The following is a 27,939-nucleotide window of genomic DNA, read 5'->3' as shown; positions in this document are numbered from 1 at the left end:
CTTTCTTTGCAAGGACACTCAAAAGCCTGCCATCCATGGATTCTGTCAGTGTTTTGATCTGTTCACCATCAACATTGCGTGCAGCAGCAGCCACAGCCTCCCAGACACTGTTCAGAGAGGTGTACTGTTTTCCCTCCTTGTAAATCTCACATTTGATGATGGACCACAGGTTCTCAATGGGGTTCAGATCAGGTGAACAAGGTGGCCATGTCATTAGTTTTTCTTCTTTTATACCCTTTCTTGCCAGCCACGCTGTGGAGTACTTGGACGCGTGTGATGGAGCATTGTCCTGCATGGAAATCATGTTTTTCTTGAAGGATGCAGACTTCTTCCTGTACCACTGCTTGAAGAAGGTGTCTTCCAGAAACTGGCAGTAGGACTGGGAGTTGAGCTTGACTCCATCCTCAACCCGAAAAGGCCCCACAAGCTCATCTTTGATGATACCAGCCCAAACCAGTACTCCACCTCCACCTTGCTGGCGTCTGAGTCGGACTGGAGCTCTCTGCCCTTTACCAATCCAGCCACGGGCCCATCCATCTGGCCCATCAAGACTCACTCTCATTTCATCAGTCCATAAAACCTTAGAAAAATCAGTCTTGAGATATTTCTTGGCCCAGTCTTGACGTTTCAGCTCGTGTGTCTTGTTCAGTGGTGGTCGTCTTTCAGCCTTTCTTACCTTGGCCATGTCTCTGAGTATTGCACACCTTGTGCTTTTGGGCACTCCAGTGATGTTGCAGCTCTGAAATATGGCCAAACTGGTGGCAAGTGGCATCTTGGCAGCTGCACGCTTGACTTTTCTCAGTTCATGGGCAGTTATTTTGCGCCTTGGTTTTTCCACACGCTTCTTGCGACCCTATTGACTATTTTGAATGAAACGCTTGATTGTTCGATGATCACGCTTCAGAAGCTTTGCAATTTTGAGACTGCTGCATCCCTCTGCAAGATATCTCACTATTTTTGACTTTTCTGAGCCTGTCAAGTCCTTCTTTTGACCCATTTTGCCAAAGGAAAGGACGTTGCCTAATAATTATGCACACCTGATATAGGGTGTTGATGTCATTAGACCACACCCCTTCTCATTACAGAGATGCACATCACCTAATATGCTTAATTGGTAGTAGGCTTTCGAGCCTATACAGCTTGGAGTAAGACAACATGCATGAAGAGGATGATGTGGACAAAATACTCATTTGCCTAATAATTCTGCACTCCCTGTAGAGAAAGTTGAGGAACAGGTAAAACAAAGACAAGAACATGAAAAAGTGCCTAAAAGGCAAATAACTACAACACTGAGGAAAAAAAGATAGAGGAGATGATAGAAAGATGATATCATGATGTACATTACTCTCTGAACTTCATGTTTGCATATTGACACTAGAGTGGATCATTTTCCTTGGTGATGAAAAAAAGGTTCTGTGTATATTACAGGTACTCTTTACAACCATCATTAATATATTGAACATTCTATTCTGATTCACTCTGATTGGGGAAATGCAGTATTTTCAATAAATTTTTAGATTTTAAGGGTTACCGCTGACATGATTTATATAAAGGGGGGAAGTATCACTTTTATATAGTCGACAGATTATTCTTGCAGCACAGTGATGCAGGGGTTTCTTTGTGGCATGAAAACATCACAAAGATGTTGCTTTAAAGACATTATAAATGAATGTGCATGTGAATGCCTGCCTGTTTCTCTGTGTCAGTCCTGGGATTGAGCGGCAACCAGAACTAGCCAACTCTGAACTGGCAGCTGAGACATGGACTGAGAATTGTGTCTGGATTAGTGAAGAAGGCACCAGACGCGTAGCTTGTGGGGCTGTGAGGATGCCATTTAATTTTAATGGTGACAATTTTATTTGTCAGGTTTAAGAATGTGGATCCAGCAAATATTTGGCTTCATCCTTAAAAATGTGACTAAAATAAAATAAAAAAAATGTTTGCAGATTACCAGTTCATTGACTATTTATACAGGGAACTAAATATTTATTATGGGGAACCAAATGTTACTGCTCTACTAAAAGAGTCAGGGGAGATTTACACTTGTGGCCATTCATGCTGCCTTTTCTCTTTCCCAGTTTTTGTTTGGGTGTTTTAATCAGAATTTACACCTCAGTTTACATTACAGTTGCTGCAGTAGGTTTTGTTGGGGTAAAATGTTTATCTGTTTATCAAAAAATGCTTGTCTGTTTATTTCTATAAACAAAGAATAATCATTTAAAAATAATAAAAGCCATTCAGCTCAGCTCTACTTTATCAGAAGTAAAACTGTTTTACAGCATTAACTATTAGACTCGATCAGTAGCAGGATAGACAGTGGTGGTCCAGAAGGACCAACTTGCTATTGTGTTCAATTTTTTACTTTCCTCCCAAATTAAACAGCTATAAATGAGCCTGAAATTCAAAACAAATCAAACTACTTCTTCTTTTTCTTTTTTTTAGTAGGTGCGATGTGTACACAGCTGAGAGAAATATTTGTGAAAATATGAGGACAGCTCCCCTCTGAGTACACAGGGTACAGTATAATCTGGGCAAGGCCTGGCGGGGTTATGTGCTTGCATGTGTGTGTTTGCTTAAGTGTGTTTTTGGAGGTCGGCTGCCTCTTCCTTCACTGAGCCCCTCACACCACAGACCTCAGTGAACCAGCAGAAGATCAGCAGCATCTCATTGCACGGCTTCACAGACTATTCACAGGTAAACAGCTGCAGAGTTTGATTCTGGTTTCAGAAGATTTCTAGTATATATATCAAGATATTCACTTTATTTAATGTTTAAGAGATTTCACTTTTGCAACATAGACAAAAAAACAAACAAACTACAGCATTGGTGTGCATTTTCTTCATTTAGGAGGGCGACATGAAGCTGCTGGTGTTGCTCGGTATTGTCTTCTGCCTCTTTGCCTGTCATCTCAGTGGTGAGTTTTTCTTTTTTTAATCCACAGAAAATATGTTCCCTTGAATTCAAGAGTTGGTGTGTTGTAGCTAAAGTTGAGTTTATTCATGCAGTGCAAACATTAATAAGTTTTAACACTAAGTTTGATATATGTACATGTAGAAATGTCGGTGAAAATAGCTGGAAATCATGTGATGTAACAGTGCTGCTGGAGAGGATTTGTTTTGTGTACAAAGAGGACTCTGACTGAGTCTCCATGATGAATTCCTTCTGGTTTAGTCTGTTTGTGCGTGTGTGTGCGAATAGTTAACAATAATATTTGAGGAGGCAGCAGGTATTTGTAGTCCCCTAGGAAAAAGCTCTCTTTTCCAGACCTGAATCCCATCTTTGTGCTCAAGGAATGCCTGAAATGTTAACTTTTCCCCCCCTTCTCCCTCTCTCCCTTCCCCCCTTCCTTCTCCATCTCCTCATTGCAGAGGCCAGGATCATCCCAGAAGGAGGTAACTTTTCAAACTTCTTTTAGACGTCTTCAGACATATAAAAAAGCTCAATGAACTTTGCATACATGAGTAGCCAAATGCGGCCGGTGAATCAAACCCTGCATTCTCTTTGAAATATATGTCCTATCATTATTATTATTATTATTATTATTATATCTGCATCAAAAGTTTTCTATAACTTTTCACAACTCTTCTGTAGATAACATTACAAGTACATGGCATATAATGTTTACAAATAGGAAAATGAACTGCTACATTTTTTTTATTTCAAATAAATATTGGGAAGCATTGTCATCCATAAATTAGTCAATGTCTTTTGGTCAAATGAGTCATGTGGACTCAACACCAGGCTCATCATGAGGGTTATTTGAAGACATTCAGTTTTTTTCCACAGCCTTTTATAGCACTGAGCTCGACTCAAAGCAACTATGTCAACAGGGAGCATTCGCACAAAGGAAAGCCATTCATGTATATTTGAATTTCCTCCCCACACACTGTTGTTGGAATACAAGAATACAAAGGAGAAAGGGCGCGTCAGCTATGCTTGTCCTTAAATACTGACTCACATGACAGATGCTAAGTAATTATTTTCTCACATGTAGGCTCCAACAGCGGTGAGTGACCTCTGAGACTCTTGTGACCCTACCAAGGAAAAGAATTTCTCCACAGTGATATAAGCCTTGCTTATAAATGGGTGGATGGGGTGGTAACAGTCTTCAAATGGAATCTTAAAGCAACTTTAATAAACTAGAACACTTTTAATGCTAAAAAAAATCAGGATGCATAGATCAGGTATTTATTTAGAGAGAAATACTAGAGACAAATCATATTAGTTAATAATTTGGTCTTTTTAGCCTTTAAAAGGAGCGTTGATATGACATGCACATTTTTTTGTTTATAATAATCTCTTCAACTCATGACTTGTAGGAATTTATTCTACAAACTAACATTCAATTTTCATTTTAAACAGGCTTCTACCTGGACACCTGAATTAACGTTTGCATTTAGCAGCAAGAGCAAATATATGATTTTAAATGCAATAAAGATGTTTCTAATGAGCTATAATGTTGGTTGTATCTCTCTGAGAGTGGTAAACACCAGTTCTCCCTTCCCACTATCACCTGTTATTTTTGCTCAGAGGGGGTCATCTGATTGTTGGGGGTTTTGCTCTATTGTTGCAGGGTTTTTTGTTGTTTTTTTTTACTTTAAAATATGAGGCAACTATTGTTGTTATGATTTGCCAGTGTTTAGCTGTCAAAATAAAGCTTTTACACTTAGGATTACCTAATACAATACCATTGTTCTGTGATTGAGTTGGGACAGCAACAAAACCCTTTGCTGATCTAAATACCTGGTGGAAATGAAAGCATTGTAAGAACCACATTTTCCATAGAATATGTTAAATAAGTCAACAAAGGCAATGCCTGTGCAGCGTTGTGGTTCACTTTGTTCTCTGTGAAAAATAAATAGCCATTGCCTCTCTTTTCACTTTCATATGTGGGAAACGGTGCCTGTGATATATCAGGAGTTAAAAACACCTGGTGCTTTTCTGAATGTGTGAATATGAACTACTACCAAAAACTATATTTACTACAAAATATCATCAGTAAATCCCTAACATGATACTTTATGGTCTGTAACAGCATCTGTTTGAGACTGTATGTACCCTGTCCTTTCTGACATGCCATGTGTCTTTCAGTGCCTTATGATGAACCACCAGCTGTTCCCTACTGGCCGTACACCACCTCTGACTTCTGGAACTACATTGAGTACTTCAGATCCATCGGTGCCTACAACTACATCAATGAGATGGCCCGGGCCTTCTTCGCCCACCAGCCCATAGGAGACACTCTAGGATATGAGACCAATGCAGGCCATGAACACTAAGAGAGGAGCTAGACCCAAAAGAGAGAAAAAGTAACAAGAGCATGACATGAAAAAAAAATGTTATCATGAGGGTTTATTAAAGGGAAATAAGGAAATTATTATAAATATGAAACAAAAGGGGGATGTGAAAAGGAACACAGATTTTTTTTAGTAGCTTAGTCACATATATACAATAGAATTAGACATAAATAGCCCTCTTATTGTCATATAAAGTGCCACAAATAAATAAACAAACCATTCTTCAAATATGTAATGGAGTCTGAGATTTCTTTTAGTCTTTAGAGATCTAGTATTTTCTCTATACTATTGCTATTATTATTATTATTATTATTATTATTATTATTATTATTATTATCATCTATTTATTTGTTATTATTGTTGTTGCCATTTTTGCTTTAACAAGAGGCTTACAAAAAGACTCAAAATTTGCGATCACTATTTATAGTATATTTTGCAGGCTGTCAAAACAGGACTTAAATGGAGCAAACCGCACTTACCGTTTTAACTTTAAAGACTTGAACTTTAATTTGATCTATTAATTTATTAGAAATGATTTAACGTGCTTTGCGCGTGGTCATATTGAGGAATATTATAATCACCCATATTTTGCTGAGGGCGGACCGAAAGCGGCAAGTCAGCAGCGAAAACCGGGCATGAATTAGTGTTGCACACGGTTGTTTTGTTTACCACCACTTAAGCCTCGATAACTGCTAACGCAAACGCACCGTTTGACCTAATTGCGGCGGAACTGCTTTTAGAATAACATGAAGCCTGCAGTGGATGAAATGTTTCCTGAAGGAGCTGGTCCCTATGTGGACCTGGACGAGGTAGGTTCTCAGATTTAGAGCTTTAAATTAACCGGCGTCTAGATGTGCTAACGCTAACTAGCTCCATATGTTTAAAATGACATGAAACGGAAGCGATGAATATAATCGCCTAGCTTGTTTGTTTTTTGTTTTTGTTTTGGGGTTGTTGTTTTTTTTTACATTTAACTGCGTTAATACGTTACATTTTGGGTTATTCAGTGTTCTTGATAGAAACACCTCAGCTCATCCCGTTAAATGCGTGCATGTCTATGCTGTTGCCTCAGCAAGAAGTCTGATTTTGAGTTCACCATCTTTCTGTGTGGAGTTTTAATGTTAACCCCGTGTTTGCGTGGGCTTTCCCGGGTACTCCGGCTTCCCCCACCGTCCACAGACATATAGTTAATGGGGTTAGGTTAACTGATGATTCTAAATTGCCCATTAGTGTCAGTAGGAAGTTATCTTTTTCTATGTGTTAGCCCTGCTATTGACTGTCAGCCTGCCCATGGTGTACCCCGTCTCTCACCCTACGATTGCTGGGATAGGCTCCAGCTTTCATATGTTTTTTTTTTTTTAATGGAGAGTTTCTCTCTTGTTATTCCAACTTCCTCCCACATCCTAAAGACATGTGTGTTAGGTTAACTGGAGATTTTAAACTAACGTAAGAGTGAGACTGTCTGGTGATCTGTGCTGGGTATAAACCGCCTCTTGCCCTCTGACAGCTGAGACTTCAGTCCTAAAATATTGTTGTTGTTGTTGTTTTTAATTAGTTTTAATTGCTATAACAAGGGTATTTTACAACTTTGGCATAGATAAGATTTGTCTTATCTCACTTTATATTGGGCCTGTTATCTTTAGTTTTAAATATAATTGTGTTTATTTTTTTGTTGTGTAACATTAAATCTTTGTGCTGGATATTAGTTAAAAGCTCTAAGTAAGCTCTGGCTAAATTGTTAATGTTAATTGCTTTTGTTTTCACTTGGAAGAAAAAAATCCCATCCATTTGCAACATTCAAATTTTCAGGTTATTATCTCAGAATTTCAACTTAATAACTGAAGTTTCAAGTTATTTTCTCAATTTTGAGTTTATTTCTCAGAAGTTTGAGTTGGTAAGTTGAAATTCTAAGACCTGAACTTTTAACCTGTGGATTTTGGAGGAAATTTCCATAGCATACACTGCTGTGATGCAGTAAGTGTAGCAGTTTGTGTACATGTAGATCTTTCTCATGTGGTATGACTGGTTGCACTGTTGTGTGTTTGCAGGCAGGAGGCAGCAGCGGTCTGCTCATGGACCTGGCAGCTAATGAAAAAGCTGTGCACTCCGATTTCTTTAATGGTAAGGGACAGGTTTCTGCATCTCTTCCCAAATTATTAAATTTGATGAGGATTAAATTTACTTCACTGATTCAATTTAATGAGGTTAGGGCTTACAGAGTCGAGCTGGAATTAAACATAAATCTTGTTTTCATATGGCACGGCTAAGCTACGATTCCTTAATTTGTCTCATGAGGCAAACAAATGTGATTAAAACACATGGTATAACATTCCAAAAATAAGCAACGGCATGCTCCTTTCTCTATTTATTGATCACATCTAATAGAAAAACGTGTGATGTTAACAAGTAAAAACCCATTTAAGAGTCCCCAGTTTGTAAATTTGCCTAGTTTAAGCAAGATTGTGTTTGCATGCAGAGAGGAAGGTTCTTTAATGTTCAAGGCAATAACAGAAAACTGGTAAACATCTAGATTTCTAATAGGACAAGCAGACATTTTGCCTTTCCAAAACCTTCATTTAAAGTTTAAAATACATTAAAAGTGTAACTTAAGGTGTAAATATGAACAACTCAAACAAACATAAAAAGTCAGCAAATAAACTTTCAAAGACGTGAAATAAACCCTATATGTTCCAGTATATTATTTCAGTAATTTGAAAGGCTGTGGCTGAGAAAGCCTTAAACCTGTTACCCATTTTCTTCCTTTAACCACGTTATCTTCTCACATTAACCCTCAGCAATCCCATTGTTCCCCTGTAAACACCAGTTTATGTGCAAACACAGACGCAGAAGACACACTATAAAACACCGAGCAAATCTGTTTTGTGCTGGCTGCCGGTGGAACAATTTTTGGCTCAGCAGCACATGACCTAGATAGAAAAGAGCTGATTGTTAAAAAGAGAGCGTGAGGGAAATGAGAGAGAAAGAGGATGGTAAAATGAGTTTATAGCTGCTGTCAGACCGAAACTCAGCGGGACACCTCGCCAGTCAGCTGCACACACACATCGGCACTCATCACCTGGGTCGTTAACACTGCTAGAACTGGTTCCCCTCTACCTAATAAGCTCTGTACTTAAGAGTATTGTAAAACTATAGATATCATCATATTTTAAAGCTCTTTTTTTAAAGTTGTTAGTTTTTTCCTGTAATTAAAGAAGGGGTTGTGCTGACTTGAAGAAGGCAAAGGTCCCCAGATCACATTTAAACGTGACAGGGTGAGTGCAGTTATGTTACGTCTTATGCATATGTAATAGAGGCCTTAGTCGTTGTATTTTGAAGCCCATTGCAGCATTAACACCTTTAAGCTCCGCTATAACTTGCTGTTCACACTTTGACATAAAAGTTTGGTTTGGAGCCAGAACCTCTTTTCAGGTAGTTGTAGTTGACTCTTTTGCCTCTTTTTCACTATAACCTACTTTGTTTGGCTTGACTTGATTTGACTCTAGTCAGTTTCGGATGTTTTCCATTAAATTTGGGTACCATCTCAGTGTGGGTGAAGTCATTATAGCAATGTAGCTCAAAAGTCCTGTGATGTAATTTGTACGTGACACAAACACAACAACAACAACAACAACAACAGAGGATATCAAGTTAATGTTATCTCTGGTGCTAAACTGACTGTAAGTCTCTGCACCTCGTCACTGGGCCATGGTGTTGCTCTGTGTGTAACCGTTCCTTGTTGCCAGGGATATTGAATTTAATTTTTGTGAATGAGTCACTGACATGACTGAATCAGTGATATCACTCCCTGGCTAATCAGTAGCATGCAGTTTGTTGACGTCACATTTTTGGTTTAGCTCAGTCTGCTTGGAATCCCTGCCTACTGGGTATTAAAAAGTACCTGGTACTAGGACTGGGCCATATCATACCGTTCATGGTAATACCGTTATAATGTTGGGCAACAATAATATGGGTAAAACGCGCATGCACAGTGCCTTTGTTTTCATACGCACATTGCAGAAAAAGCAAGGCGGCGACGCAGAATGAGAAGAGCGAAAGCGGATCGTTGAATGAAACGGATGAACCAGAATTGGTTTGTAAAAATGCTGCAACTTCAGTGATGTGGAACTGGTTTAGCTTTTGTCCGTCAGATACACAACAAAGCACTATTTTTGGTAGAGCATGCTAGCGGGCCGTCGTTATTACCGTGTTTTTTGAAAATACAGCACACTTAAAATCAATCCTTTGATTTTTCTGAAAATCAACAGTGCCCCTTATAATCCTGTGTGCCTTATGTATGAACTCTGGTTGTGTTTACTGACCTCGAAATGATTTTATGTCGTACACGGCGCTCGAAAATCTGTCAAATGTTTTAGTACGACTTTGCTGGAGTTGTAAAGTATTTTGTTTAGTGTCAATTATACCGTCAGTTATATTGTTATCGCAAATTTTCAAATGTATATCGTGATAAATATTTTTGGTCCTATTGCCCTGCTCTACCTGGTACCAGGTATTGTCCCCAATATGGAAAACCCTAATATCCGAGTCAAATCGAGCCAAGTCACATCATGCTAATTAAAAATGAGGCCATTGTTCTGGAGATTTCACTTTACTCTTATGGTCAGTGAATACTGGCTCTATCTGTTTATAGAAGCTGGATGACCATGCAGAACTGCTTGTTTATTTCAGAGACAGGGCTCTGTAAGTGTGGTATAAGGTCAATGCAACAGTGTGAAACATGAGATTTTTTTTTTTTTCTTTTGAAGACAGATTGTGAAAGTGAGGTGTGTCAAGGAAGCTTTGGCTTTTATGCCATATTTTTACACCACTGAAAGTCATTACAGGTAGCCGAGGGCAAACTGTCCCTCATTACTGAAGACTGAAGAATGTTCACTTCGTCAAACAGTTTCTCAAGCCTGCTGTTGCAAATCATAGCCACCCTTTGGATATTTTGACAAATTAAATTTAGTCTGCAAACCTTCTTACATATGACCGGCATAAGTGGTTGCACAGTTGTATCGGTATTTTCTGTCTCACTATGTTGGTGCAGATTTCTTAAAAACTTGGAAGGTCAGAGTGCAGTTTAGACTAGAGATAACACGATACCACTTTTTTTTTATGTCCGATGCCGATATCATAAATTTGGATATCTGCCAATACCGATATGAATCTGATATAGTGTATGTTTTATTCAACAAAACTGTTTTTTTAATATCTTGCTGCATTTTGTATAAGTTCATACTCAAGAAAAAAAAAACACTAAAGCTATTCTGTTAAACCTGTATGCAAAAAAAATACGCTGCACCCAAAATATTTCATAGTTCATCAATACTGAGCTAATAAACTTGAACCCTACACCATCCTCCCTATTCTGGTATTTTAAAGAGTACTTAGAAGAAATATTAAACAACCTAACTAATAGGGTTGCCAACTCAAAGCAAAACAAAAATAGGGAACCACCCTCTGCCTCGTGATGCTTAAATTAAAGTTGATTGCATTGATTAATGCACGTGTAAAATAAATAAATAAATATGCACAGAAACAAATTATTTTTCTACAATAATTAAATAGTACACAGTACAAGTACATTTTACATCAGATTAAAGCTTTGGGTGTAAGATTCAGACAATTATTTATTAAAAGCTAGACATTTTAAATGAGAATAAGAAAGAAAAGTATGTCTTTGTGCCCCCCTTCCCTGTTAATGCCCCACCTGGCCCCCTGGCAAAACTTTGCTAGATCCGCCCCTGCACAGTTACCAGCCGTCAGATTCGTAGAAAAGGATTCTGGTGTAGAAAGTAATATTAAATAAGTTCTAACAACAGCTTATCAAGCTTAAACGTGCTGCTGTTGTTTAGCCGCTGGCTTTCTCTCTCTAGTGCAAAGTGGGCCAAAAACAAAGAAGAGAGACGGGAGTCGCAACAGAAAAGCCGATCAGCTGATCATTGATCAGTTTCATGATTGAAGTAGCAGCAGGAGAGGGAGGGAGGGAGAGAGAAGAGGCAGTCGCTCCATATATCGGTTGTTAAACTTAACGTGGGAATGCTTTACAAACATTCAGAGATGAACTTACACATTTGCTTTACTTCTCGCGGGAATAACTTTCTCAGAGATGAAATGCCGGTTTGGTAGCGAGGCTCCAAATGCTCAACCAGACCGCCGACAGGTGTCGCATGCCACAGCCGCTCTATCAAGTAACGTATACTGGTCCGACGTGCTAAGGTGATGAGCTGAGTTATGTGTGATATTTAATGGATCGGATTACATTTTTTATTTCTCTCCGATATCCGATCCAGTAATTTAGGTCAGTATCGGACCGATACGTAATATCGGATCGGTCCACCCCTAGTTTACACCAAACAAAACCTCACAGCTTTGCATCCAAGAGCAGTTAGTATGCGGCAGTATGAGCACTGAGAGAGACGGATAATGGTCATAATTGTCATAACTGAAAATTCATCACTTAAGGAAGAAATGCTTGATTCATGCTTATGTAAGCAGGTTCAAATTTGTGCATTTGCATCTTAATGTATGTGTAAAATAGTGTCACATCTAAGGCAGTTTTAGGAAAGTTCCACCTTGATTAGAGGGAATGTAACTGATATTAATAGACAGTCCCCCATTCACTTGATAAGTTTCTGGTGACTTTCTCCTTCTGGCCAGTAGTAGTGGCACATGGCAACACTAGAGCGAACATACTGCCTCGTTTTGTTCCCTAAATGTCTTGTTAAAATTCCAGTTATTGACCCTGGATGAGAAATCACTTGTGTGCTATTTTAACCTTTTAATATCGAGCTGTCAGAGCCAGTTAGATCCTCTGGTGATGAGTAATTTTCACACCAGTCAGACTGTTAAGTTTGCTAACTGGCCTGTTAGAGTTTTGTCAAAGTGGGGGAAAAGTCTCAGAAGAACCTCATAATGTCTTCTAATGAAGTCATCTGTAGTGGTTTAGACACCATGCGTTCTCCAGATGTGAAAATACTGGCTTTTTAGTAGTATTGTTATTTATTTTTAACCTCTAGGGTTGCAACTAACAAATTTTGTCATTAACTTGTTTTTTTTGTTTTTTTCCATTATGTCATTAATTAATAAAACAATCCATTGGCCAATTATTTGTTCCTCTTCCTTCTGGGGTTCCAAGTATATTTAAGTGGTTTCCATCTACCCAACACTCATGTCCCAAGATAATAAAATAGAAATCACGAAAAATTAAATGTTTCCACCTGTGATGCTCAGACCAGTCATATAACTTTATTACCTCGTTGTGTGAACAGATATGTAAATAAGAGTTTTCCTTGTCTTTTTAAGGCCACAGTTACACAGACCTAGAGAGCAGTCAGTGAAATCGACTCTTTTCAGAAGACATAAATTTTGCTTTGAACTCAGACTTTTTGCTCACACTCACAGATCAATTACTGCTTAGTGGGTAATTGGCAAGTGTTTGCAGATATGTCAGCATCTTCTGTGGAACTGCTCATCAACTTGTTGGTGAATACCTATTTTTTTTTTCTTAACAACCAGTGTTTGCCAGGCAGTCACCAACCAGTGTGTAGGTCTGCGTCACTGGGGTATAAGATAATTATTTATTTACGTATGTGTTGTGTTGGTGGTGCATTAAAAAAAAAATTCTTAAGTATCTACAGAGCAGCATGAATTGTGATCAATATATAAAGTAGATTTAAACTCTGTAATTCTTTCCTTGTCTTTGTTCTCCTGTTTCTTTTTGCAGATTTTGAGGATCTGTTTGATGACGATGACCTGCAGTGATGACACCTGTTTGAGCTGCTGAACATGTACATAAAAGGAATGAAGAAATTGCCCCATTCTCTCTACAAGTCTCTTATTTGTACAGTTTCCCTCGTGTAAATCACTCAGCCGAATATTGAAATAAAACCTTTTTGTTTTTACAAAAAAAGTGGTGGTGAACCAGGTGTCTGAATTCTGAGAATCTCTTACATTCCTGCTGAAGAGAAAATTATGAGTATGGTTTTGGTGTCGTCTTGTTTGAATCTGCTCCTGCCTGGATTGTAGGCTTGTTTCTCCTGAGAACCACCTGTTAGCAGACGTAATTACATATGTGTTAACGTGATCACTCAATGATCAGCGGGAGCATGATGGGACAGGAATAGGGCTGGAAAAATGTGGAAATGCTAAAAAAAACCAAAAACTCCAGAACAAATAAACATGAAAGAAATAAAAAGCCAGTGTGCAATAATTAAGGTATGACTATGCAGGAACAGCAAAGTACTGTAAACAGAGAAAATGGAAAAAAGATGTTTCTCCTCGTCCACCCTCTTTTTAATGGCCGACTATACTAAAACCAACTTCTTCCAAGTACTTTGGTGACAATTTGTGAATTTTCCAGCATGATTGAGCAACATGTCTCAAGACAAAGCAATAACTTAATTGCACAAGATCAGAGTTTGGATTCATGGCCAGGAAAACTCCAAATCTTAATGAAACTGAAAATCTGTAGTGAGGCTTTAAAAACAGGTGGATGGAAAGATTTACATTCTGTACAGGATAAAGAAAATAATGAAGTTTGTATGTTATATTTTACAAGTAGCATGCTGTCAAGAGTATTTACCTAATGCTTCATAAAAAGTTTAATTTTACTTTACTAAAGGCAGATTTTGTATTTAGTATAGGCCTCGGATTATGGAAAGTTCCAAACTACAGCAGGTCATCAAGTGGAAAACTTGCTATGGGAAACATTTTACAATTTAACGCCAGATTAAAACCAATCAGGTCAAACACTAAGGTTACTAAAAGAAAGCTCTTCTGCATAGCAGATAAATGAGATATACAGTAAATGCATGTGTAAGATTTAGTGTTTTATTGTAAAAGGACAATTACACAGGTGATACTGTCAATAAAATAACATTTGTAATGAGTAGTTACATTACCAGTTGAAGCGCAGTGGTATTTTTGACACATACAGTCACGTGGGCTCTATGTAGGCCTGCGAAAAACTAGCTTGATCCTTACAGCTTTAAAAGTTAAGAGGGTACTAAGCATCCAAGTGCTGCTAATCAAATGCACTTTATAAATCACTTATCCCTTTACCACATCTTTAAATCAGAAATTTTGCATTCAGGTGTGTGTCAGTGTCACAATCTTCCCAGGAGTACACATTCCAGCAGACAATGCAATGCTCAGAGAAACCCAAGAGCTCCATCTCAGACTACGCAGGCCTCAGTTAGAATTTTAAATGTTAAACTTCATGACAGTGCAGTAAGATAAAGACTGAACAAGTATTGTTTATGGCAGCACAGCTTAGGTTTGCAAAAATTCAGTGGAACAAACCTTAAAGTCTGGAACAATGCCGTTTGCACAGGCAAAACTACATTGGAGATGTTATGCACTAACACCTCATACGAGCTGTTAAGCACTTTGGTTGGCTAATGATTTGGGTTTGTTTTGCAGGCAAAGGACCTGGACAACTTAAACCCATTAGGCTGATGGTGAAATTCTCTGTATATCAAAGAGTTCTAGAGTCAGAAGTAAGGCCACAAGTCTGACAACTAACATTTGGCCCAATTTAGGCCATGCAATGGGGCAATGATCCAAGCACAGAAGCAAATCTCCATCAGAATGTTTGGAAAAAAGAAAAAGTGTTGCAATGGTCCAGTCAAACTCCAGATCTCAAACCAAAATGAAGCAACGCTGTAAAGAAGAGCAGGCCTCTTCCTTTTGCTCTACAAGGACTTGCAGTTTTCTCTAATGGTGACCAAACTAAAACACCTCAAGCTATTCAAAATCCTCCAACTGTAGTTCAGTCTTTAGCTATTTCACAATCAGTCATTTAAGCACCGTGTTCAAAATCTTATACTTCCATAAATGTTAAACATATTCTCTCTCTGGAATAAGACAATGTTTAAAACTGATTTTCTCTTAAAAGTCATATTTGTTTTAAATTAAATTACATTTAGTGTCAAAAATATTTTCAGTAAAAGAACCAAAAACAATAAAAAACACCTGCAGCTATTCTGGACATAAACCTGATAACATTACTGAATGGCCTAAATGAATTATAGGCTTATATAGTCAGATGTGGTGATATTGCATCATATATCTCAGATACATCGTTTTTCTACTAAAATCATTGTGTGTGTGTGTGTTTGTGTACCTGTGTGTGTCTTACGTGGCTGGCATGCCTGAACACAGTTAAACTCAGGAGGAAACTGTAGATTATCAAATTCCTCATGTGTGGACCAGCTGTGCTTGCATGTTGTGTGTGTTCAGACAGAAGCTGTGGTTTGGCCCTCATTGAGGTCTCTGAGAAGTGCTTATGTGGCACCTCAACGCCCCTTTATTTTACAGCCCTGTGTCTTTCCTCTGCCTCCTCTGTGGTCTTTATTTTACTTTACATGAGTTATTGTTGCATCTCTGAAACAGATGTGATTTCTTACATTTAATATAATTAAACAATCAACCGTGAAGTATCTTAAATTAACAACTTGAGGTTTCTTCTTTTCACCCAATACTCCACGTCTTCATCTTTACTCAGAGCTCTCCCACCGTCTCTGCTTTTCTGTCTTTAATTACAGTGCCTCCAATTGGCTGAAAGTTTCAGCCAATCAGGCATCTTCTTGGGGTGGCCCTTGACCCCCCTCAGGTAATCATGCTGAGCCTTTTTTAGTGCGTGTCAGAGATGATGGGCTCACTTTAAAACGTTGCTGGATCCTTTTGTCAGATCAGTCTGTAAGAAGAGCTGCAGGGCAGGCAAGGAGTCCCTAACACACACACAAACACCTCCCACGTACACACCTGGTGGACTGAGCTTCATCCGAGTCCACTTTGGATCCTCTGAAAGGAAACTCTGAAGTCAAACAACCGCAGGTAAGTGACCAAACAGTGCAGTCTGTGTTTACTTTTGGTAGAATCAGGTATTTTCCGAGGCTTAAAATTCTGCTGAAATTCTGCTGAAAAACACCTGGTTCTGTTTTACTATGACAAACCAGTAGGTTGAACCCAGCCAGGAGCCGTTGTGGCAACATGTTTGTTTCAAAAGTTCAATTCCAAGCCACAGGCAGAGGTCACTTCTCCAACTGTTGAGGCTTTTGATAGAGCTTTAAAAGTTTTGTAAAGCTATTTTTGAGCTTTAAAATGCATCTTTGTGAGAAAAATAGTGACTCGTGGCTAAAATATTACTACTATGGCTGGTTGGACCATATTTTTGGAGCCAGTGATCAAAGTATATGTGAAAAAAAGGATTTTGCATCATGTGAAGTGTCAAACAGGTACAGGCACAGAAAGGATCAAAGTGACAGTGGTTTTCAAGATTGTGTTTTTGTTGAGGTCCAGTCATGGCTGAAAGAAGACGGACCAGTTTCTCCGGTGTGTTGATCACCATTGTGCTGGCTGTGATGCTGCTGCCTGGTGAGTACCCAGCAGACATGGGACATTACAGACGGCGTCAGATAACAAGGCCAGATTGTCAGCTATACATTATATTATAGCGAATTATGGAAATGATGACAGGTAGCTAAATTATAATGTTGATTAGTAATCTCACAGTGTAAATATATTCATATTCTATAATACTGCAGATTGAAATCTCTATTGGAAGAAACAATCACAATAACACAATCAGAAGATGCACAATTAGGAGCCCAATAAATTAAAGAATTATTAAAAAATATTTGCAAGACAGCAAAGCTCCAAGATCTCCAAGAGTTTGGAGGTTAGTCTGCTTTATGGGTGCATTCCAAGCTCGGTGACAGTGTTAGGATCTCAAATGAAAATGTGTTAGTGGTGAAAAGATGGAGCTTTTTCTTTTATTTATATTATATACATTGCTTGGGTTTTTGGTAGGTCTGCAACAAATATTTTCTTAATCAAACTTGAGGGTTTTGTTTCTAAGTGCCTCCAACAAAGTCTGAGATAATGTCATCAGATATCTTAGATGCAACCCCAAACCTAAAGATAATCACTTTGAAATTGTATTAAAGGCACAAAAGCACTAAAACCTCACACTCCAAAACCAGCAACCCATCGTATCTTTCATCAGAACAAAATTTATTAATATCTTACACTCTTATCTAATACTTCAGTGTATACAAAGCTATAACTAATTAAAAATCTGTCTAAACTCATCTTATTCAAACAGGCTTCAGCAACTTTCAACTACTTTTCTAGCTCCACTTTAAAGCAAAGTTACCTGTAAAACACGGTGCCTCTATGACACGTGGATACTCTGAAAGATAAGCACACTCCCCAAAAGTCTTCAGTGCTGAGATGCTGCCATTTAAAGTGAAAAAACATCCCTGAAAGACTGCAGTTTCCGGTGAATGCTCACTTCTCGCACTGCAAGTCTGTTCTTAAATACAGTCCTTGAGCAAATAAGAGTCCATTCATGTCCCGACTGATGGGTAGAACAAAAGAACAATGATGACATAAAAGCATGTTTCCAGTTTTACGAGTTGAAAAACTGAATGATTGAAGAGTAAATCGTGAGGTGAAGGGTAGACTTTACTGTGGGTAAGAATGAGTCATTCAAGTCCACATTGATGACGAATGTCAGCCATTATTTCTTAATGTTAGCAGGGACACAGCAGTGATGAGTGACTTTCTTTCTTTGTCTGTTTTTAAAAAAATTAAATATTCATGAATCAGAGCTTTTATCTTTTGCATTTAGGTTGACATGCAGTTATTTTAAACCATTAAAAAACACACAGCTGGCTATAGATCAGTGTGATACTAATAAAGCTATTCAGAGCCAGAGGATCTAGCTTTTAGACTTACAACATTTTTGATTTTGTGGATCAGTTTAGCAGCTTATTTTTCCAACTTTCCTTTGATTGTTCGAGCCTCCTTAAAATGCATTTGCCTTGAGCTATTGCTTCATTTCAAGGTTCAGTTTGTTAAAGCTAAAGTTTAGTTGCAGTACATCTGATGAGTTCATGAGAACTGGGTTTCACATATATCATCACGCGGCTCTATAACATGCCTGTGATGCTCATATATCACCGGCGATGTTGCAACATGGAGACAGTTTGTTCCCCTACCACCTGTTTCCAGTTCTCTCTCTTCTTGATTGACATGCTTTCTTTTAAAATTGGTTTTCAAAGTTACGCTCCCTGATGGATAAAGGGGAAAAAATACAGTAACGAGGAAGAGGAGGAGTTACTTTGATCAGTAAAAAAATTATTACCTGTCAGCATCACCTCCTCTATGCCCTCTTAAAGTGCTGCTGTTTCCAGATGTGCCTGCCATTTTTTACAGGCTTGTTAAAAGAAAGAAAGAGAGAAATAGAGTGGATATACTGAGGCAGCATCATTCAGCCCACCCTCCTCCTCCTCCTCCTCCTCCTCCTCCTAAACATCACCATGGGTCACCTTCCCACCTTCTCCTTTAACTTTAGGATCCATACCTTTAGTTTAACCTCACAGGTGACAGTGCATATCCATTCTTCCAATCCCAACATTAAAAAAGAAGAAAAGAAGAAGAAAAATCAAGAGATTAATGTTTTTTTCCACTTAAAACACACGGCACGTAACCCTAATTTATCCCCTGTGGATCTTTTTAAGGCTGTCATCTGTTCCTCTCTTCTTCTTCCTCCTTCTCCTCTTCCTCCCCTTCTGTGAGGGACTAACACCTTCTCCCTGCGGAGATGAAAGGAACCCGGAGCAGAGCTGAATCTGAATCTGCTGTTCCTTCGACTTCAAACTGTGCACACGTGTGCATGTATGTGCATACAGATACACACGGCCCTTTGAAAGCACAGCGTGGGGCTTCGTGTTACAAGCACCCCTATAAAAATCTACAAAGAACTGCAGTAACCAGTGCTTCAGGCAGTGCCAATTACCCCAGCCCTATTTAATGAAAACTATCAGCCCGTAAGCATTTGAGGTTTAATGTCATGTTATCGCTTGGATATTACAGACAAATTAGATTAGAAAGAATCAGCAATTTTGACTTCAGCAACATCTGTTTTTGCTTTTCTCTGTTTGCAGCATTCTTGTCTGCTGGACCAATTGTGCAAAAGCCCAGAGGAGATGGTAAGTATGTGGTTTTTACCTTTAAAGATACTTCAACATGTGTGTTTGTTTCTAAAGAGTGCACGGTGACCGAGTTTTTGAAAAGTTTGTCCATGGAAGAGGTTTGTGATTGGAAAGTAAACACAGATTTATGACTTCCACCTCACCTGGCTTCTGTGTAGCTTCAACTCTTGACCCTGTGATTGAGAGCTAATGTGAGATGGAAGCCGTTTTCTAGCGAATACAAAAAAAAGGGGTTTGAGTCCTTGAATGTTTTGTTGGAAACTTTAAAAGTCACTAGAAAGTCCTTGAATATGATGTCAGCGTGGAAGCCTTTGGATCAGCCGTGTCTTTGCTTTTTCCCCTCATCTCCTGCCCTCAGCGGGGGAAAGCATCCAGGAGAAGGCGGCTGCTGCAGCAGCACACAGGAGGCTGATCCGCAACCGCAGGAACATCAGCTGGTACAAACAGCACTCTGACTTCTGGGCATGGTACAAGTACTTTACTGACAACGGCAACCAGGAGGCAGTGAGTGAACGCTTTGTTTTCGACATTAACGGTGTCATGAAATGAAAGTTTCCATGTAACACTTCAGCTGTTCAATATGAAACAAAACTCTTTAGTATTGACAAGTTGTTAATGAGATGATTGGTTCTCTTATATTTAAAGCTGCTCTAATTAATGCTTTTATATTAACCCTTTAAAGCCTGAACCATGAAATAATTAAAATGGATTTTTAATATATTAATGTACATGCCAACTTATTTGTATTGTATTTGCCAAATCTGGCATTTATTTTGCAATGTATTGCTTAAAAATGTGTTGTGCAGTTTATTTAGGTTTTTTGTGGGGGAAATAATCATGTTGATGATGTAGAAGTTGCCATAACTCACAAAAACTGTATGTATCAAATGTGAGGTATTATAGGTATTACTTGAGTCTTTTGCAGTGACCAAACCATAAATTAAATCTGATCTCTACTGTTTTAGCACCTTTTAGCACAGTTTTTGGTTCCTTTCAGCTTCACTGCTTTGATTTATTGTTGCTGCCCTTGTTTTTTAGACATGACAAGGGGGCAAGGAAGGACTTGGATTCAGGAAAAATGAGTGGAGTCACTAAGAAGTCGCAAATATTATTATCATCCTAAACCTGAATATATCACTAACAACTCTCACATAAAGTTAATGAGCCAGTAAAATCAGGAGTAGTTTGAAAAGTTGCGTGAATTTCTGCTGGGAAAAGTTGACGGAGTGAGTTTTATCAAACAGGAATTAAACACACACAACCAAATGTCCTTTCAAAGGACTCTGCAGCAGGCACCAGATCTACACAGGCCTGTCCAGCTTCTTTCACCAGAAGGTTCAGTTCACCTAAACAGCTAAACTAAAGATTCACACCTGCTACAAAACACAATAAAACAAAAGAAACAAACAAAAATTACATTTCTCTTACATGTCAACATTATAATCAATAAAACAGGGTTACCAACAAAAAGCTAGCGTTCTGCTAATGCATGCTGATTGGTCAGTTACTTCCTTGATAGCACCAGTTTTCAAAAACAGAGGCTAGGAGGACAATCGTGTTTATGAATAGGAAGAAGCCGGTTATTACTGCTGTTTTACAGTCTCATACTCTTATATTAAAAAACCATAATTAAAATTGCCAGAGTACAAATGTTGACCACACAGAGTTTATCATTTCGGCCAGAGATAGTTTCTTTCTGAGCGCCTCCCTGTAAAACTGGATGTTCAGAGAGTGGTGGTTCTCTGAGAAGCCTTTTACTTTTATTGATGTTACATGTCATCCGATCAGTGAAAAAACAATAAACCCTTACTCCCTTCAGATTCAGGAGATGGATCGCATCTTCCTCGCCTACCTCCAGAACAAGAACCGTGCTGAGGGACGTCGCTCCTACAAGGCCTACTTGAGACACCTGGGAGATGTTTATAAATCCTGCTCCGATACTGAAGACCCCAACTGCGTGGCTTCCTACACCAGCAGGGCCAGTCCTAAAGCGGAACCCCCCAAACCTGCCCCAGTAAAAACCTGTGACCCCACCAAGGACCCCTACTGCATGTACATGGCTTTAGTCCAGGGAAAGAGCCCTTACAAGCCATTGGTGCTCCCGGCTGCCACCCCTGCTCCTCAGTACGTCCACTCTCCTGCTCCAGCCAAGGACCCTCAGTCAGGGTACTACTACTACTCGCCGTCCACGATGCCTTTCCTGACCATGGTATGCTATAGTATTTTTTGTGCATAGTATACATGTATATTTACTGTATTTTAATTAATTAATTATTCATTGCACGTTTTGTATCATGGCATACAAAATATCACAATTTTTCAAACTGTTTACAACTGAAAAACTGATTATTGTTTAAATTTAAGGTAATTTAGAGAGTTTTTAGAGTTCTTTATTTAGAATTTAGAGTTCTTGTTGAAACTTATGTTATTATTAGATAATAGAACCTTAGACTGCTGGGCAGTGGTGCATCTGAAAGCTCCCATGGGTAAGATTTGCAAACCTATATCTATAATTGTTGCCCAAGATGGATGCATTCAGCAGGAGCAATAATTTAATTGCTTACAAATGTTTTCGATGAGAAAAAATTTGCACCCATCTCATAATATGGATCCTTGTTTCTCGTGCTTCAGGAGCAGAAGGTAGAGTTGCTGCGGATCTGTGGCTCTGATGATGTGGAGTGTCTGCAGTACCATCTGAAAGCTGCTTATGGGTATTCTGGTGGGTCCCGTCCATCATATGCCCACCTTGGCTGTGACCCCAAGAAAGATCCTGCCTGCAAAATGTTACAGAAAGCTCCTGCTGGTCTCTACATGAATGCCTATTCTGCCTCCAGTACGGTACGTCTTATTCGTCATACTAATTTCCTTCAACAGCTTTCTGCATTACTGTATTTTAATTTTACTCTATCCCTCCAGGCTCCCCAAGCTGCACCAGGATCCTGCAATCCTCTTTTTGAAGACGGTTGCAACCCTCTTACCGCCACCAGATTTTCCACTTCTCCAGAATCATACAAAAGTAACGAGAGAGATCAGGCCGCTGCCATCCGTGCTGCCCCTCCTGCTGAGCAGTATGACCCCTATTCCATGTATAGGGATTCTTATTCTAATGTTAACAGAGTCACTGATCCTTATGCTATGTATCGCCAGGCCAGTGCCCCAACTTCTCCTCCAGCTACTGATCTCTTTGCTGTACTGCGCCAATACATGGCCCAAGCTCACACTAATGACCCATATGCTCCACGTATGGGGGCTGCTTCTGAGTCAAACTCCAACGATCCTTACTCTACTATGCGTGATGCAGCAGGCGCTATGCACCTGCACACCCCTCCCTCCCCCAGGCAGCAGCACCCTTATTCCTATCCCAGTTATGAGGAACCTGCCCAGGAGGAACGCCACCCTCTGGGTCCCCCAGGCAAAACCAAGGAGGGCTACGACTGTTTCATTGGCTATGACCGTGAATGCTATCCCGTGAAGCCCAGCGCACCTCGCTCTGGAGTTCAACGTCGCATCCCTTACCCTGCTGAGGCCTATGAGCCCCACCTGAATTCTGACGGCACCCGCAACGGCGTCCTGGAGCCTGTAAACCCACACTGTGACCCCGAGTATGACCGTGACTGCCGCCTGCGTCGCTATGAGACCGAGCAGCCTCAAAGCCAGCCTGAACGTCATGCTGCAGAGGACCACAGCCAGACGGCAGCCGAGAGAGAGCAGGTTAATCAGGACCAGTATGAAGCAGAGCCCTACCAGAGCGGCCAGGAGGAATCTCACACACCCTACCAGCCTCTCTCACAAGGCATGCCCAGCCTCCAGGACATACTGAGGCGCTATGGAGACCAGTATCCCGGGCTGGAGGATCACAGAGCTTATGCAGACAACTACCACAAGAAGTAAACAGGCTAACACGCACAAAAGCATGCAGATGGACATGAATGCACAGTCCCAATGCGTTCCTGTAGTTCAGCCCTTGAACGCCTCATGCCCCGAGAAACCAGTTCTATCTGGACCAGAGGTGGGACACAGGTGAATTTGATGGACCCAGAGAGCAAGTACATGCATGTACATCCCAAACACAGCTTCTTGCTTTGGGAGCCTGCTAAAAACTTTCCTGGAACGCCTTCTTATAACTTTAGTTGCTTCAGGCCTGATGCTTTGATTTATTGCTTTTTACTTTCTACCTTAAACTCTCCTCTGTGCTTTCAAGTGTGTAATGACCTCGCAGCTCTCAGCTTTGCTTCTGTATCTGTGCATTATTTTTAAAATGAAATATTGTTTATTGCTTTTTGACACAGATGGATTGTCATTTTTTTCATTTTAATTGTTCTAATAAAAAATACAGAAATATGTTTGTTGGCTTTGATTTTTTTTTTTTTTTGCATTTTACTGCACCATGACATACTGACTAGCTACTATAATCTGGAACAAATGGATCCACTCAGAAAGAAAAAAACATAATATGGGTATTTGGGGGTTACATCTATGATATAAAAGCTGAAGTAGAGTTTTAAGAAATATAAGCATCCACTGATTTTTGGTTTTTCATTTCTTTTGAATGAATGCAAAGGGGGAAAAAAAAAAATCCCGACTTGTATTATATGTCCAAAATAAATAAAAGCAAACTTTAATTAGAATCAAGCATTTCTTGGGTATTGCACGCTGTCTGCCAAAATCTTGAAGTCTTCTGAACAGAAATATATATTCTGGTCCAGGGTTACCATTTGAATAAACACTGGACAGATTAGCAGGCTTTACTCAAATGACAATTTGCACTCACATACCGTGTACAAAACTTTAAATATACTTCACTTACACAGACTATAGGGTTTATCATTTAGTGTAAAATTATTATTATTTCTACTGATGCCCTGAAGTAAATGCAAAAAGTGTAAATTTCTTTTGTCAATTATTCCCTTTCTCTGTCTCATTAACACACAGGGGTGGCTGTAGCTCAGGAGGTAGCGCACGTCATCCACTAATTGGAAGGTTGGTGGTTTAGTCCCTGGCTGTCCCAGTCTGCATGCCAAAGTAAAGTATCGTTAGCGTGCAACCCTCAGGTTTTTTTCTGAATTGTTTATTGGACTGTGAATGTGAAGCAGAAAGAAGAAAAACAAATGCTTGAATGAGGACTGTTGTATAAAGCAGTTTGAATGCCTCAGTCAAGTAGAAAATACTACGAACGAGTGTTTACCATTAACATAAATTCATGCATCTCATTGCTTTTTGAGAAACACTCACATGGGATTTTAATAGTCTTCCTTTAAAAACCAAAAAACCTTTGTGAGTACTGTATATTACACGGTGTACACCAAATGTTCGGGGCCCAACGCCTGCTGTGAAGGAGAAAAAAAGAGTTCAGCTGTTCCACGAAACAGAATTTCTTTTAGGAATGTGCTTGTTAGTTTTCTCAAAAATGTGGTTTTGCTATTGCTGTGGTGGTGGGGTGTGGTTTTGGCTCAGCTGTGGGGAGTAGAGGTGGAACAGGAGATTCAGAGCTCAGTGCCAATCAGAGACTGAGTGGCACAGCTGTGGCACATTGTTTAATCAGTCTCTCCTATTTATGCAGCAGCATGCTAGAACCCCCGGTAAGCACTCATGGTGGCCGGTGTGGTAGAAACCATCAGATGACTGAGCGACCTGACACTGAGTGCGTGCGGCCGTGCCAGAGTGCCTGAGCATATGAACACTCACGCTGGAGTGTGAACTGTTGTTGTAAATGAAGGCACAAGGAGACAGAGCTGTACTACACTTCCAGCTAGTGATGGCCAAATGAAGCTTTCCGAAGCACTGAAGCTTGTATTGAAAAACGGTTCATTACTCGAAGCTTTTCAACACAGTCCTCTCCGGTGACATCTGGTGGTGAAAATTTTGAAGAGCAGCTTGAATCTGCAAAATAAAACGGACTGCTCAATTATCACTGCTCACTCAAGAGTGGAGTTCTCTCTGATATTGGGCCACCGTTCCGTTGCTTTGAACATGTAATTGGTTTTCTTTTCTCGATTGGGGGGCTGAAAAAAATGTAATGCGTATCTGCGTAATACATTTTGATCAATAAACTTTCCCTATTTAAACATGCACTATGGTGGCCTTTCTTTGCTCATAACTCCTTGATGTTGGTAAATACAATAAGTGAGCAATATATATAATATACATATGATAATGCACAGCACATTATGGAGTATGCCCCTGCTGTGAAGTCCTGCCTCCATCTACTTGTCGTTTAATCACTGGACAGCTGGACAGGTTCATACAAAATATTAGATTAGGCCAATTCCTATACATATTTTTGACCTAGGGGTGGGATTGATTGTGAACTGGAAAGGGAAAATGCTTAGGGGGCTGAGTACGGCTGCATCGTCACTGATTTGTAGAATCCTTTTGATTCGATACAGGATCCGATTCAATTTGATTGGAATCTGGAAAGTTTTGCCTCAGTCAGAAATATTACAAGTCTGATCATTTAACAGTATATATCCATAATTTCGTATCTATTAAAAGAAAGCTGACACATGTGAGACTTAATTAGAGATGTAAACAGAGAGTTATGAAACCTGCAGCTGCAGAAGCCAGCGAAAAAAAGAGAGGCAAACACAGCGCGGACCTGACGACACATCAAAATCTGATTCTGACGCGTCGGGTCCGCGCTCTGTGTTCACGTTTGTATGCAGAATCCGTAAACCTGCTCGCAGTTACTGTTTTAGCTGCATGGTGTTTGACGACATGTTGTGAGGTTTAACCTGAGATGCTGGCGTTTCAGGCATAATAACGTTAATTTACAAATCGACACAGGATTGTAATCAATCAATATCACTTTATTCAATTTACCATGGATTGTAATCAGAAAAGCGATAATCAAAACCCACCCCTAATCAAGAACTTGCAAAGTAAAAACATGATCTATGTAAGGTAGCCCTTTTGTTATTTACATTTAAAAAGAGGATTAGTGTTACTGTGCGCTGGCTGAGTCTGTTTCTTTTCTTAGAAATAGTTTCTCCTGCCCTGGAGAAAATCCACTTGCATGGAACAGAAGAGGCTGTGGAGTGCAGGAACCACACTGCAAGCTGGTAGATATGCAGGTATTCCTGGGTCCTGCAGACTATCACCTAAAAACAATAAACAAAATGATTTTCTAAACTGTAGCAATGTAATGTACGTATAGTGCCAAATACATTTTTGTAGTCTTCATTAGCTTTAATTCACATGGAAGTGTTCCTAAAGTCATATGCTGTAATGATATTTACATTATGAAAACATGATTTTGGACATTTCAAGTTTTTCACTTCGGCAGATAAAATGAATTGAGCAAAATCAACTCAAAATATTTCCACACGCCAGAATGTCCTCTCTTCCTCGCTGGCTCCATATCTGTCAGTGGAATGATCACCTCGTCGCTATCTGTCACCATCAACACACTCCACGAATCCCGTGGATGATTCACTTCCTTATATCCGTTTGAATCAGGTACCGAAGCAGTTACGTGCGTAATGAAGCTTCGGACGTCACTGGTCACGTGACTTTTGCCAAACGAAGCAAGCCTCGACACAGTGCTTCTGAACCAGTGTGTTGTTTTTTTCGACACACGCTCCGGAGCGTCAGCTTCAAGCGGGCCATCACTACTTCCAGCAGTGTTACAGTCATGCAGGAAAGAACTGCATGATTCACACTAAACAATCGCAACTGTCATTCAACTTGCTGTAGTTTCCAGTGCTGTGCGTGCAGTGTCAAAACAACTGTAATCACTTTCCTAAATTTACTTATTCGTATGTCCTAACCTAGATTATTTTTATGTTGGTCGAGTCAGTCACTACTTGCGCTTCCTCTAAGTGAGGACTGATGCTTTCTTCTTTTTTTGAATTTGAGGTTTCTTCTGCTCTACTCTTATCCAAACTGTGACTCCATTGTTTTCCATGCTGGATCTCTCAGTTAGCTCCAAAAGACACAGCAAGAGGAGGGTGAGAGGCCCGACTTTCATTGATCCAGGAGCCGTCAAACACATTAACGCCACATGCCTTCAGCAGATTGGAGTGAAGCTCTTGTAGGCCTCAAAGTTCAGCTGAAAACCATTCAGTTGCAAACAAAAGGACAAAGGGTATGCAGGATTTGTTTTGTTTTAATTAGGTAATAAAAATCAGGGGATACGGTGCAAGTTGTGATGAATATATGATGAGAATTTCTTTTATAAAAACAGAGATGAACTCCTTTGAGGCATCACATATTGGTGTTAATTAAAAGAGGGATGGTTGTAAAAGGGATCCAGCAAGGTAGCATTTATAGATTTGAAGAGGAGGAACATTGTCAAACAACATGCTCAAAAGCAAATATAGACCCGATTCACTGTAAAGGCTGGTTAAGTAATTTTCTAAGATTGGAATGAAGAATGAGGACCTAAATCTGGAAGCAACACATCATGGACTTGTAATATGTGTCGGATGATTCACTGTCAGGTATGAGTAGGAGAAAATGATGATACTTGCACTGATAAAGCTGGATCATCCTCTTTTTGGAATACTTATTTACTGTGGACACAGTTAAAAAAAATAAATTAAATGAAGTGGGACGTTTTAGTTGAAATGTGTATTTAGCCTGATGAATAAACCGAAAGAAAAGCAGTAGGAAGTAAAACAAGAAGCTGTCTTCTATCATCA

General features: G+C 39.5%; 3 protein-coding genes across 4 annotated transcripts; all 3 read left to right on the top strand.

Annotated features, from left to right (window-relative positions):
- Positions 1-2,617: 2,617 nt before the first annotated feature.
- otos (otospiralin) lies at positions 2,618-5,508 on the top strand. Its single transcript, XM_085362059.1, has 4 exons — positions 2,618-2,694; positions 2,848-2,914; positions 3,369-3,392; positions 5,092-5,508. The coding sequence occupies exons 2-4, from the start codon at positions 2,857-2,859 to the stop codon at positions 5,277-5,279; spliced, it is 270 nt and encodes an 89-aa protein (XP_085218185.1). The 5' UTR covers positions 2,618-2,694; positions 2,848-2,856; the 3' UTR covers positions 5,280-5,508.
- Positions 5,509-5,954: 446 nt separating this feature from the next.
- On the top strand, positions 5,955-13,286 carry cops9 (COP9 signalosome subunit 9). Its single transcript, XM_085362058.1, has 3 exons — positions 5,955-6,106; positions 7,346-7,418; positions 13,024-13,286. The coding sequence occupies exons 1-3, from the start codon at positions 6,044-6,046 to the stop codon at positions 13,059-13,061; spliced, it is 174 nt and encodes a 57-aa protein (XP_085218184.1). The 5' UTR covers positions 5,955-6,043; the 3' UTR covers positions 13,062-13,286.
- A 3,317-nt stretch (positions 13,287-16,603) lies between these two features.
- On the top strand, positions 16,604-23,191 carry and1 (actinodin1). Of its 2 annotated transcripts, XM_085362057.1 has the most exons (6): positions 16,604-16,676; positions 19,253-19,297; positions 19,659-19,804; positions 21,120-21,509; positions 21,932-22,138; positions 22,217-23,191. In XM_085362057.1, the coding sequence occupies exons 1-6, from the start codon at positions 16,604-16,606 to the stop codon at positions 23,189-23,191; spliced, it is 1,836 nt and encodes a 611-aa protein (XP_085218183.1). The 2 variants fall into 2 exon arrangements, with proteins under 2 accessions (XP_085218183.1, XP_085218182.1); XM_085362056.1 differs by having other exon boundaries at positions 21,932-23,191.
- Positions 23,192-27,939: the final 4,748 nt, after the last annotated feature.

Source organism: Diplotaxodon limnothrissa, linkage group LG9 (genome assembly GCF_057381915.1).
Source record: "Diplotaxodon limnothrissa isolate DT_005_m linkage group LG9, D_limnothrissa_male_GT1.1, whole genome shotgun sequence".
Classification (NCBI taxonomy): domain Eukaryota; kingdom Metazoa; phylum Chordata; class Actinopteri; order Cichliformes; family Cichlidae; genus Diplotaxodon; species Diplotaxodon limnothrissa.
Note: the sequence above shows the minus strand (reverse complement) of the source record. Positions and strands in the feature narration are given on the sequence as shown.

Bases quoted from the DNA above. Each gene is read 5' to 3' on its own strand.
- otos (XM_085362059.1), top strand. From the start codon at position 2,857: ATGAAGCTGCTGGTGTTGCTCGGTATTGTCTTCTGCCTCTTTGCCTGT. The intron at 2,915-3,368 runs GTGAGTTTTTCT...TCCTCATTGCAG, and splicing joins CTTTGCCTGTCATCTCAGTG to AGGCCAGGATCATCCCAGAA. The intron at 3,393-5,091 runs GTAACTTTTCAA...TGTGTCTTTCAG, and splicing joins CAGGATCATCCCAGAAGGAG to TGCCTTATGATGAACCACCA.
- and1 (XM_085362056.1), top strand. From the start codon at position 16,604: ATGGCTGAAAGAAGACGGACCAGTTTCTCCGGTGTGTTGATCACCATT. The intron at 19,298-19,658 runs GTAAGTATGTGG...TCCTGCCCTCAG, and splicing joins GCAAAAGCCCAGAGGAGATG to CGGGGGAAAGCATCCAGGAG. The intron at 21,510-21,931 runs GTATGCTATAGT...CTCGTGCTTCAG, and splicing joins CGATGCCTTTCCTGACCATG to GAGCAGAAGGTAGAGTTGCT.
- cops9 (XM_085362058.1), top strand. From the start codon at position 6,044: ATGAAGCCTGCAGTGGATGAAATGTTTCCTGAAGGAGCTGGTCCCTAT. The intron at 6,107-7,345 runs GTAGGTTCTCAG...GTGTGTTTGCAG, and splicing joins CCTATGTGGACCTGGACGAG to GCAGGAGGCAGCAGCGGTCT. The intron at 7,419-13,023 runs GTAAGGGACAGG...TTCTTTTTGCAG, and splicing joins GCACTCCGATTTCTTTAATG to ATTTTGAGGATCTGTTTGAT.